General features: G+C 39.1%; 1 protein-coding gene across 8 annotated transcripts in view; it reads right to left on the bottom strand.

Annotated features, from left to right (window-relative positions):
* The window catches only part of MYO1B (myosin IB), a 106,586-nt gene that overhangs the window by 38,962 nt on the left and 54,425 nt on the right, over positions 1-13,199 (bottom strand). For all 8 annotated transcript variants that reach the window (XM_015634912.3, XM_015634911.3, XM_015634909.3 and 5 more), the window contains 7 exons: positions 11,560-11,623; positions 3,927-4,025; positions 3,463-3,566; positions 2,451-2,598; positions 1,676-1,794; positions 867-953; positions 481-546 (listed from right to left, as the gene is read on the bottom strand). In XM_015634912.3, coding sequence (XP_015490398.1) covers positions 481-546; positions 867-953; positions 1,676-1,794; positions 2,451-2,598; positions 3,463-3,566; positions 3,927-4,025; positions 11,560-11,623 — 687 coding nt within the window. The remainder of the gene's footprint in view (positions 1-480; positions 547-866; positions 954-1,675; positions 1,795-2,450; positions 2,599-3,462; positions 3,567-3,926; positions 4,026-11,559; positions 11,624-13,199) is intronic.

The following is a 13,199-nucleotide window of genomic DNA, read 5'->3' as shown; positions in this document are numbered from 1 at the left end:
ATCTAAGTGAATTGAGATGAAATGCAATATAAGTTCTTGTTTAATTTTGACAGGAAAAAAAAATGTATAGTTTTTGTTGGGTTGTTGATTTTTTCTTCCCCTCTCAGGATACACAGCTTGTTCAAAGACATCCACAAAATGCCTCAGGCCAGAAATGACAGTGCCAGAGTTTCTCCTATGCCCAGAATGTATGTCACAATAAAATATATTTCATTTATCCATCATAAATATTTATTTATCTATGGTGCAAAAGCACAAGTTTGACTTCCATAATTTTTTGTTTCAATTGCCACACATGTTAAGCCATCTCTCTTTGGCTTACTTTTCTAGTGTGTTTTTTGTTTTGTTCTGTTTTTGTCAGGCTTTTGTCAGTCACACTTGAGTCAAATTATATATATTCCGATTACAAATTTATGAACAACTCTGTTAAGCTGTAATAGCAGTTCTCTCACTAAATGGTTGCCATTATAAAGGTCTTACCTCAAAAATTTCAAAGCCATAGATGTCCAGCACCCCCATTACCTTCTTTCTCACTTTGGTTTGTGCCTTAAACAAAATTAAACATTGAATCATTCATCTGAACATCACATACTTGGGATGCAAGAAAATGCATGTATCTAATAAGTAGACTGTCAAATACTGTAAAACTAAAATATTAAATATGATTTCCCAAAATACACTTAATGTGAATATATTTATATGCTTAAAGAGCAGAGAGCAATTTGTTGAGCTGTGATATGGTTATTTGTGTGTAACAGTGTTCAGCCAGGAGAAATGAAATTTGCAAATACAGTTTTACTGTCCACTTTAATTTAAAGGATTTCTATTGATTTTTATTTTTTTTTCCAAGCACAAAACAACAATACCTTAATGCTCTCATTAATCCTGGTAACGAGCCAGGAGAACAGCCGACTGTATAAATTCTTAGCCAGAGCATCACGGGCATAATAAGCCTAAAGAGAAGAAAGAAGAAAAACGTTATAAACTTTTTATAAATGTTTTATAAAAAAATATTTTCCTGCTGCTGGCATGTTTTAAAGGTGCTATGAACTGAGTAAAACCAGCACAGGGAGCACTGGCTCTGCCCTCCTGGCCACAGGCTGGTTGGAAGAGCATCCACAACCGGGGCACTCCAGCTCGATTCCTGCTCTTCCAGCTGCCCACTGAAGACTCACATCCCCCATCCCAATGCCAAGCAAAGGGACTGGAGCAGCTGCAGCTGGAGAAGCCACGTTCCTGCTAGCCTGAGCTGATGAGACACAGGTGGCAACCAGCCTGGCTCTGCAGCATTACAGGGAGATGAATTCACACTGGCAGAAAAGGTTTTTCAGCAGCCCGGGGCCCACAGCTCACACAGAATTACAGCAGTTGCCCTAAATGGAAACAGTCTGCCACAGCACTTGCAACATGTGCTTTGTGCAGGACTGCTTGGTTTTTCATTCTCTGCAACATTTGCCTATCCCTCATCTTTTGGAGGTAATTCACACGCAAAACCCAAGCACCCCGTAACTCTTAACATTGAGAAACCACTGAACAAAGAACACACTTATGCTTGTGATTTATTCAGTGCAGCCTTTTAGCTGTAGTTTTTATCAGGGTAGTTATGATGTAGTCATGCAGAATAAAATTGCTATTTAAAATTATTCTTGCCTTTTAAATCAGGATCTCTTTTTACCTGAGCCACATTTAGTGTTGTTGAAACTTTCTCTTGTTTGGCCTCAACTGTCCGGAAGCTGAAAGCTCTCTCCAGTACAGACTGGTCTATACCTGTCAACTCACAGATTTCCTTGAGTTCTAGCAAGAAAAAGCAAAGTGTAAATACAATGAACCCTTTCTTATTATTGCCTTTTCTTCCCCCAAACTACCAGCTTTTTTAAAAGTGTGATATTCCCCCAAAATGCTCCACAACAGAAGTGCTCCCCTTTCGCACTCTCTCCCCACCACCCTGCCAAGCAAAGTTTTTAAAAACATGCAGAAAGCAAGGAAACAGAGCTACTGGTTTTGAAAGCACTTATTTTTGGGAAGAAACTTTCCCTCCATTCATAGCAGACTATTTTTCATAATGAAAAGCTTTCAGATGAAAATGAACTTTCAAAATACATCAGCTGCAAAAATATCACCAAACAAATCTGACACTAAAGAGAGATACTGCAAAAGAACAAAAATCCTACACTGCAGAAAAAACAAGCAGCCACATAAAGGCACAGGACCATTTAACATTTTAGAATAAAGTGCTAATAAAGTGGGGGAAAAAAAATAATAATTTTTGGAATTTCAAACAGAATGATTGAAATTGCCCAGAATGCAGCCCATAGCAGCCTGAGGGTGAGCTCTGGAAACAAGCTAATTTAATTCATATGTAAGGATATTGTATGTCTGCAGAAACGACAAAATTAATAATGACTTCAGACAAATTAGTGGCTTTCCTCCCATCACTAATCTCATCTTACCATTTTTATCTTTGATTTTACTTTCATCTAGGCCATTTGCACGAGATTCAGGCTTAAATTCGATATTTCCCAATTTCAGAACGGCTGCCACTACTTCAAAAACCGACTGTGTTTCATGATCCATAAACCCAACAATCTGCATTGCATTCTGGAAAGGGGACAAATAAAATTATAATATAAAAGAATCTATATTTAAACAGATCATACTTGAAAAATTCCCCATTTATCTGCCTTAATTACAAACAGTTTATGAACGCTTCTGCTACTGAAAGTACATGCTATAATTGGTATGCTAAGTAAGGTTTTTAATATACAGGAGGTGTGAAAATGGAGCTGGCATTCAGTCCAGTCCATTCCTAGGACTCATTCAATATCTAGGTTTCTGAAACGCTGTACTGTTTTTACCCGCTTAATTTAGTTTGTAACCCAACCCAGTTTTTCCCAGTCAGATGAACAGGTACTCCTGTCTTCTCAGAGCAGTCACTTTTAGAATCCATATTTGCATACACTGGGTAACAAGGTCCTGTATTCATCTAGTTCCTGAGTACAACCAAACAAAAACATGACAGCAAATTATCTTGAGAATCATCCCAGTCCTCTTTTTCTTTCCTCTTGGACAGCATCACCTAGTCCCTAGGGCTCAGTCACTGTTGTCCTAAGCCACTACAAAGTATAACTTCTCCCAGGATCTGACCAAAGCATCTGGGCTTTTTTTTACCTCTTCTTTTGCTTTTTTTTGCTTGTTTGTTTGGGGGAGTTTTTTTTGGGGTTTTTTAATTATTTTTGGTTTTTTGTCCTTTTTGTATTCCTGTAAGAATACTCCAGAAACTTGATCCTATTTCCTAGCTGTATCTACGTTTCCCTATGCAAACACGCTCTATCCCAGCATGAAGAGTGCCAGCACTCAGAAAAGATGGCACTCCCAGCCCAGCCCTGCATGAACAGACAGCCCAAGGGCCATAAGAATCCTGCAGTGCTGTTGAGTGCACAACCAGCCCCTGCTCCTTCTTACCCTGACTGTTCTGAAGTTTGAAGCATCATCCACTCCATTCACTCTGGCAGAATCAAGGCCCAGGTAGTTGTATCTGCTGAAGTCCCTCTCCAGCTTGAGTTTGCCTAACAAATCAAATAAAAGTGTCATTAGTAACAGCACTCTTGTTTGTAGCAATTTTATCCCAGAATCAGTATTGTCAGGAATAGGTTGTTATTACTGGATGTTCTTCAAGGATTTTCTAATTGCTGGCCTTCTGAATCTGTTTTTAAATTTGTTTAAAATACATTGCTAAGGCAATTCTGACTCAGGTATCTGGATAATATCAAAGCATATGTGGTCTTCACATATTACCAATGACACTACCACCAATAATTCTAAAAATGAGGCCATATCACACTTCCCACAAAAGATTATGTATGTGGAATAGCACATTAAATATAAAGAAAACTCATATCTGAACATGGCACAAGAGCAATACTTACAGAGAAACTCTTCTGATGCACCAGACAGGATCTGATAGAAAATGTGGAAGTTTCTTTCACCCCTTGGCTGCTTCACAACACGAGACTTCTCTAGCAGATCTAAACAAACAAAAATCTCACAGGTCAGGGACAGACTGCTGGAGCAGAACCCTTTAAAATGAATATAACCCTCTATCATTTCCTACTTCATTGCTTTGTATCACCGTCAGCAAACCAGAAGATGGTTGGTATGAACCTTACCCTAGTATATCATGCATCTCAAGTATTTCTTTGAGCTAGGGGCAAGCCCAGTACTCTGGTAAAGGCTGCAGTCTATGAGCTGCAAAGAGAATTCAGGTCAGGGAGGCAATGTGCTCCAAAAATGTTAACTGATTTACAGTACCATGACCAAATTAAGATTTGGAGAGGATAACTCTGTGGGTGAAAGTTTGAAGAGAGGCAAAATGTTACCAGGCTAAGTGGAATGAAAGATGGGTAAATGAAAAGGAGAGACCTAAAAAAGAAAGCATTTAAACCAAACAATCTTGCAGCACTTTGTGATCCTCAGGTGTATCAGACTATGAAATAATTCCCAGTGGGGCTGACAGAAGCTGATATACTTAAACCAAAATGGAAAAGCAGCACTTTGAAAGCATCACTGCACTGATGGAGTAGCTTGACAGAAAGACTGCTCTCAGTGACAGACACGTTCCTAAGCCTTGCCCACAAGGACAGGAATCCAGGCAGGCAGCATAAGCAGACTGACTTGTAACACCTTGCAACCACTTCAGACTCAACATCATATTTACCACAGAGGTGACAATTCAAAGCTTGTTCAGCCTGCACTGCACTGGAAGGCTGTGGTTCACAGCACTCCAGAAGGAAGAGGAATGCAATAAGAGAACAATGTAGACAGGTATCAGTGTGACCTGCTGGTTTTGTACAAAACTTCTGTTTTTTTCTTCTTTTCTCAGTAGCACAACTACATTTTTCCAGATAGCAAACACGTAATTCCCATGTGTTTCTCTTAAGCTACATATATTCAGTGACATGGAGACAGAGACATTCAATGCCTCATTCCAAGCACACAGCAAAGGAGCTTGTGTAATTTTGTGGGTTGAAGTTACTTTAGAGCCTTCAGAAGGGTCTTTATTTCCTATTCCGTGAGGAGGGAGGTAATTGCAGTGGGCAGCACAGGCACTGTATTTCTGCCTGTAGCCAGCAGAAATAGAAATGCATCTGCACTTCTCTGCTCATGGAGGGATCCCTGGGACAGATCCACCCTGCTCTGGCTAAGACCTGCACAAGTCTTCCGAGTCCCTCCTCCTAAACCTCCCTCGCTAAACTGCAGCAAGTCAGGTTCAAAAATTACTTTCTGCTCCAATAATTAGCCAGTGACAACACTGACAAAATCCAGACAGCATTATTAATCTTGATTGGCTAATAGTAGGACAAGTTCCAAGTATTTACAGGCTGAGAGAGGCTGATTCCCCCATCCAGGTGTTAGTATTTGGGCTGGGAAAGGCAAGGTGAGCAGCAGGCAGTTCAGAGCTGTGCTGGCTGTGAAGGTTCTCCAGGCAAGTGTTGGAACAGATTGCAGCCAAATTTAATCTCAAAAAAATAAACAACTTCAGCTCCCACAGTGGCTACACACACTCCAGGAAATGGCTGTATTCTCAAAGGATATTGAAGCAATGTGGTTTGGCTTATTTGGGTTTAAAAATATTCTACCTATAAATTTACTCAAATGCTGTCATAAAAGCCCAGCTACACATCCTGGCAAAATATTGTATGTAAGCCTTCTAATTATATGCATGCCTACAGCAGATTTAAAAAACAGGTTCCTGAATGTATGTAAAATTAGTTATGTTTAGGAGGATAATTGTTTTTTTCACCAGTTTTTCTTATTTATGTACTTTTAGAAGCAGCAAAGTTATCCAATTCACAGTTTTCAAAAGTCCTAACATTGCCTATTCTGTCAGCCTTCATAATTGAGGAAAAAAGCAGTCACTGTCAGAAAATCAGGTATTTTCCCTAACAAAGCAGCTGCTGCCAATTCTTTTTCAAATCTGTGTTCATTGGGGCTTTTTTCCCTTTTCTTTCTGTTGACATGCAGAGTGAAATCAGACTTGTAGGACAGATCCAGACCATCTGCCCACTTCTTCAGAAAACTTCTTCCCTCTGTTTGCCCTAATTAGCATTTTAATGAATCGACTACATATATTTTTCTTAATGCACCCACTCACTGCACTGCCAGTAGCTTTTGTGTTAACCCCAGCCCAATTGCCAGGTCTGTGGCTCCAGCACTCAGAGGAAAGACAAAGCTGCACCTCCGACTGCTGCACGTGGCCCCTCGGTGATGGTGTTGACAGTGGAATGTGTGCACAGATGGTGCTCATCTATGTGAAAATCCACAGAACCAAAACCCCCCAAACTCTCTCTGCATTGCATTTTGGTACATGGTCAATGTGAATTATGTATAGGGACTGCACAGAATTGTCAGGAGAGCACATACAGAGCTACGTATGGTGTGTCTGTGGCTTAGGAATTGTTACTGTGTTATCCAACAGTGCTTCTGCTGCAACGGGAATGTTTCACTTGTTGCATGCACCAAAGCAACAGGAAAAATTAAATTGCCTTGGAAAAGCTCAACCTTGGAAACATTTCTGTCAGAACACCCATCAATTCAGATGACTCAAAATCTAGCTACAGGCCTCAGGTCCTGAAGATTTTTTTATTATTCCTAGATATCACTGTTTAAATACAAGAGATCTGTGTAAGCACTCTGCTAAACAATTTGACTTAACATAAAAGGAAGAAAAAATAAAAGATTCTGAATACTTCTGCAAAGTAACGCATAACTTTACACAATTTATTTTGGTTACTTGACCCATGAACTCGAGTGATGCAGAAAAATTTAGGATATTTGTATTTGTCTAAATATACTAGAAATGAAATCAACATTCAAGAAAGGAATAAGTAAACAGTAAAACAAAAAAAAAATAAAAATGACACTACCTTGGTACATTCTAAATCATCCAGAAGTTTATTTTAGTCATACTCTCTTCAGCTGGCCATTACCAAGGAGCCTTTTAGCTGCTCAGCCAAAGTTACAGAACATGTTCTAGTCACATCAACTTATTTCTACAGCCACGTTACATTTTCTCTTTTCCTACCTTGATTATCTAGCTCTCATCATAAAAAAGTCACTGATTAAAAAGTTTCTCATTAACTTTTCCCTATTATTCCCACCAAGTTCATAGTAATGTTCTCTTGGATAAACTGATCCATAATTGTGTCAAACTACTAAATGGGCAGTATGAGCATTGACAATGACTACATAATTTTAAGTGTTAAATCCTGATTGCTCAAGTGATGAATGATGTTTAAAAATGAGCTAATCAAAATGTTTAATATAGTTTGTAGTTTGCTTTCTCAAACTCTTCCTAGTTTAGGCAAAACCATTGCCTAAATGGTAGCAAACGTGCTAAGAGGAACATCAAGGGAGATGTTGCAACAAGTGAAGATTTAAAACAGAAACAAAAAAAAACCAACAAGAATGGGTATCTCTTCCCATAATGTCTAATTGTCCAGTTTGTGCAATATTTCCCTAAGCAAAGGAGCTTTCCAACAGCAATCACATAACAACTCAGGCTGTAGATTTCTCAGTAAGTGAGTAATTACTTTTGATTTTTAAAATGAACAAACAAGCTGTAAAAAAGAATAAATTGCAAAGTTATCACTTAAAAAAAATGTTGCCTTAGATAAACATCATAGATTTCTTTCATGATGTTGTTGCGAAAGATGGCAAAACAGGGCCCTTTTTTAATCTCCTGTTATTTGGACTTTAAAGATATTTTGATGATTGAAAATGGCTTTTCCAGATCAGGCATTGCATATCCTTTACTTCCCAACCTGCACCAATGTTGTCTCCTAGTTAATCATTACATCACTTAAGGGCTTTGGCAGACTAGAAAAGATCACCTAATGCGAAAATCCAGGTACTTTTCAGCAGGAAATTCCAGGTGAAACATGAAAATTTAAGACTTACAGAAATTCTGGGAAAGATATTGGAAGATCCATGCTTTTCAAAAGGTCTAAATTATTCTAAGTGTGAAACATTTTGAGTGTGAAACATTTTGTACTGTGCAAAACCCCTTCAGCCATCAAATTTAGTGTACACAAAACTAATGAATCAAGTGTGCACACAAACACTGCCTTAAGTATGAAACAGATGCAACATCTGTGGACAAAGAGTCACATTTTAGAGCTGAAAAAAGCTGTTGCAATTAGCACCTATTACTTCAAAACCAAATGCACCTATTTTTATATATGTGTTAGTCTGTAATTACAGGTGGAAAAGAAAGTACCATTCTCCTCTCTCTCACCCTCACTAACAAAGTAGTTATAATAAAAAACTAAGAAGAGTATTGACCTTTTCTGTAATTTATTTTCACATTTATTATTACACCCAGCTGAAAGCAACACTCCAACACTGCCTTTACTCATAAGTGCTCTGGGAAAAAAGCCCTCTGAGTGCATAAGTGCTGACAGGACTGTCCACTGCAACAGAGCAAATACACCTCAGACCCGATTCAGAGAGAGAAAATGAAAATGCCATTTTCCTGTTTGCAGGTGCCCTGTAAAGCAGCAGCACAGCTTTAAGCAGGGACTGATGTTTGCTGCTCAGCAGTGATGGGATGCCTACAGTCCCAGGTGCCAACACAGCAAGGGTCTCAGGTTTAGCAATGCCCACAGGAGTAGTTTGGGTTTCCTAAGCCCAGGCACATGGAACAGGTCACCTGTGAATGGATGTGCTGGCTGGCAGCTGGCACCAGGACCCAGCACCTCATGTGGGCTCCAGCATCTCCCACCCATTAGGAAAACGAGCTGGGACCTTCACAGAAAGCTAACAAAAAGGCAGGAAAAACAGCTCAGACCTACAGCACACCTCAGCCAGCCTTCTTCACCCTCCTACTCACCTCCACATCTGCTGGCAGTGATCAAACAAATGCAACAAATGTTGCCTTGAACTCCAAGGGGGAAAAAAAATCCTGACTGAAGAAAATACTTAAAGTTTGCATAAATTACAATCATTTCAAATTCTCTATTCCTCATTTCTTTTCATGACTGTTCATGATGATGCAGCAGTATATCAATTTCCTTGGAAACCAGCACAGTTGGAAAATCTGAGCTGCCATGTAATGTAGATGAAATGAGACTGCACAGATTTTACACTGTTCAAACACAACATTATCTTCATTTTGGATACATACCAGTTCTGAATTTATAGATGCCACAAATCCCTTCCAGTTCATTATTTCCATTTTGATTTTATTCAAAAGGTTTACCCTTCTGTTTATGGCACATTAAACATTTAGGATCTGTCAGCTGGACATTCCCACTGGCTGCAAACTGCACAGGCAGAAAAGCAGAGTGCTCTGTCATGATAATTTCACCCTCTAACTCCATCCTATGCCAGGTTATCTCCTCGGTTAACCCCTTTCATTAAGAAGCAGGAGCTCACTGAAGGGCAGCAGGATGTTTGGAAATGTTTGGAAATCAAGCTTGTCAGAAAACTACTGACGTTTAACTAAAGAATTATGATGTCATCCTCACATCACAGACAGTCAAAAAACAAAGAATATTTATTAACATTTTCATAATCATACCTTCCCTTTTAAGGATAGGAAACTTCAGCACTACTTGACTTCATGTTTGATGATTTAGGATGATAAATCCTGATTTTGATTTAAACCAGAGTAAATTCTGAGGGGTGTAGAAGAATTTAGGCCCCCAATATCTTCAGAATGATGATGCCTCACAGAAAAAGAAATGTTTGTGTTGCAATGCAATGCTGCAGATTTGTGGAAAAGATCTAAGGCAGCACAACCAAATTGCTTTGAAAATTCAGAGAACTTAAAGTCTCTTTTAAAGAGAGATGGATGCACTACTAAATTTTGCAAACGTTTAATCAAAGATGAGCTATATTAACATGCTGCTACAGGAACTCAGTATTTGCCTGTGACAGACCCTGCCAAGGATGAACTTTCATAGTTCAACAAGTAACATCTTTTCCACAACAGGGCTTACACATCAGGTCTTTATTCTTAAATCGACATTAATCTCCTTGCTATTAGATATTTATTATATGTGACAAGACAGAAAGAATGCCTAAAATAGGCATATTTTAGATAGGTCCAAAAATATGTCTGCCCTTTGATACATATGTCATCACATCATTACAATTACATGTAATGTTATAATTACACCATGCAGAGATTTATGGGGCAGATAAACTACAGAGCAACTATTTGGATCGTCTTTTGATATGACACAATATTTTAATTACATGACTCAGTGCAGTACTTTCAAAGACAGAGTGCTAAATGTCCACTCTCACAAAGGAGGGTTCATTTTTATTTATCTATTTTGAATGTGAAATAAAAAGAAACAAATAACAGCCATTTAGAACCTTTTTCTTCATATTTAATTATTATGAATATATTATGTTTGTCCTGTAATTTTGTCAACTGCCAAATGTCAAAGCTCCTTGATAGCCATAAACACTTACATAAAGACTAATTTGAGTTTCAGGATCTACTCTGTTACAAAAATCAGGCTCTTCAGGCACAGTTCCAAAAGGTGACCTGGTCCAGAAAAAATGTCTGCCCTCTGAAAAAAGCCAAAACCTACATTTATGTGCAACATTCCTTACAGTGTTTTTAAAATGTTTATGTTATATATGGTGAGTACAGTTCACCTTGGGTGAGTCTCAATATTTCACAACCAGTAAAATGCCAGTAGTGTCAAAAGTCACATCTTTAGAAGCAGCAATGAATTTGGCTGAGTGTAGAAGTCAAGGCTAGGTCAGTGACACCTAGTATAGTCACTCACTGCCCTCTTCCTCCCCTTTTAAAAATAAGAAAACCAAACAAATATGGCTTTATATAGCACTGAGGAGGAATTTATTTCAAAAGCTGCACTTAAACCCTCAAAAGAAAAGCAAGTCAAAGCATTCTGGGCTGCCATTCAGTTCCCAGCCTTTTCCTTCCCAACAGAGAGCTGGCCAGAATTCTTGAATTGCTACAGGTGTCATAAAACAAGCTCCAAGGCCACCTTTGCCTCGCTAAGCTCAAAAGCTGTTCATCCTCTCTCATTATAAACCTTTTCCTACACTGTGAGGTGGATAAATTCATGCTGATGGCTTTGGTTCCAAGTAAACATACTCATGGTAATCTCCAGCACACCCTTGCCAGTTACAGGACAGCATCTACCATAAATACATGACCCATCAAACCCAGTAACACAACAGATTCCAGGGATTCAAGAATCAAAAATACCCTCAGATATTCATATGCATCTGCCACCAGCCTCAGAGACAATGTACAGACTCACACACACAACTCAGTGCCTTTGAAACAACACAGTAAATTCAATATTCATGCTTACTTCTTCAAGTCAGTTTTCACTTACTCTAAGGTACATTATTCAGCACCACAACAGCTATAAAATTAAAAAGCAGAATTTATCACATGATGGAGAGAGATTGTATTAAACTAACATAGCTGATCTTCTCAATAATTTAACCCTCTTCCTTTCTATACAAAACATTTTAAACTGTGAATATGCCGATACCAAAAGTAATACTCACAGTTGCTTATAACTCCCCCAAGTGGGTCACCCTTGAAATCAAACTCGATATCCATGTATTTTCCCTGTGAAAGCAATAGATGTTAAGATTAACACTTCTGTTTAAGAAAAACTGCACAAGACATTAAGTTAGTTGGTTGGGAGGTTAGAAGAGTGTTCTGGCAAACTCCTGACATATTTTTGAAAAACAGAAAATTATTCAAATCTTCTGAGACATTATCACAGCCAGGGATTTTTATGAAAACAGCTTTAATCGGGTCTGTAAAGCAGCCCAGTAACTTGCTCAGTTTCTGAGGTTCTATGAAGAAAACGCACATTATACAAACTTCCATCGGAGCGCCAAGAACACCAAACAATCCCTGTAGCCATTTAGGTATCACCATGCTTATTTCCTGAAGGATGCAAGAAGAAATTATCTTGCAGGCAGCCTTCTTTTCTCACTGGGAGCTCTCAGAGCGCGAACCAAGGCGGCTGAAGGAGAGCCGCTCAGTCTGGCCCGAAGCAGCGGCTGGCAGCGAGCGCTGCTCGTAATCGCGGGACGTCTGTCCCTGAGCGTGTGCCTGCCTTGTAAAAGTGATGGATTCTTCCCACTGAACTCTTTCCCTTGTAACTCAGGAGACCAGAGGCAACAATTAACGGGCAGCACAAGCGATTTCAATCCCAGCCGCGCTGGCGCAGCGCGTTTCCTTGACTTCTGCTTGACTTTTCCACATCACAGGAGATCACTCCGGTCTTTGGATCGTTTTAATTTATTTGACAAGTGCTTAATGTAGTAACAGCTACATTTAACAGTGACAAAAAGGACAGACTGTGCAGGAAAGGCAAAAGCGGTGCTGCTCGCATTGGCAAGGGAATTAAGGAAGATAAAAGCTGCTGGTAGTAATTCAGCCAAATTCCACCCTCTGGCACAAATTTAACAGAGGACACTGCTCACTGTCAGGGAAGTGAGGCACTGCAAAAGGCTGCCCAGAGAAGCAGGGCAGGCTCAGGGCTCTGAGCAACCTGGTCCAGTGCCAGGTGTCCCTGCCCATGGCAGGGGGTTGGAATGATATGGTCTTTAATGCCCTTTCCAACCCAAACCTAAGATTCTAAGACAAAAACAGCACCTTGAAAAGCCTTATATTTATACTTATTCACCACATTTAGGAAGAGATTGGGTTTTCTTTATTTTTCTATTTTACTTTTTATTACAGAACATAAAAACCAAGCACTTTACACTGGCCCGCTTTAAGATACTTTCTAATTTACTGAGTATTTTGTCAAGATTGGCTTGACTCTACTTAAACTCTATTTTCCTTCCTCTACTGCCTTGTACAAGGTTAATTCTGAGCTGATTCAAATTTCAGAAATAAAAAAATTAAATCAGATAATTAATTTTTCATTTCCCAAGGACTGGGACAGCTGGGTGTTTCCAGAAGTATTTTTAGCTCAGTGTTTATAAGCAAGGACTTGAAAGGCAAAATAGCTGTTAGTTCTACTTTGTACTGGAAAGACTTATGGGCTGTCTGCTCATCATTTCTGTAGTGTCATGTCTGATAATTGCACTCTTCCTATCCTTTCTATTAAAAAAATAAATTAAAAAAAACCTCTACAGGTGCCCCAAATTTAGTCTTGCCCTTGTGATGAAGATTTGCTCTGTTC

This window comes from Parus major, chromosome 7 (assembly GCF_001522545.3).
Source record: "Parus major isolate Abel chromosome 7, Parus_major1.1, whole genome shotgun sequence".
NCBI classification, from domain to species: Eukaryota; Metazoa; Chordata; class Aves; order Passeriformes; family Paridae; genus Parus; species Parus major.
The sequence above is the reverse complement of the archived record's forward strand: the minus strand, read 5'-3'. Positions and strand labels throughout refer to the sequence as shown.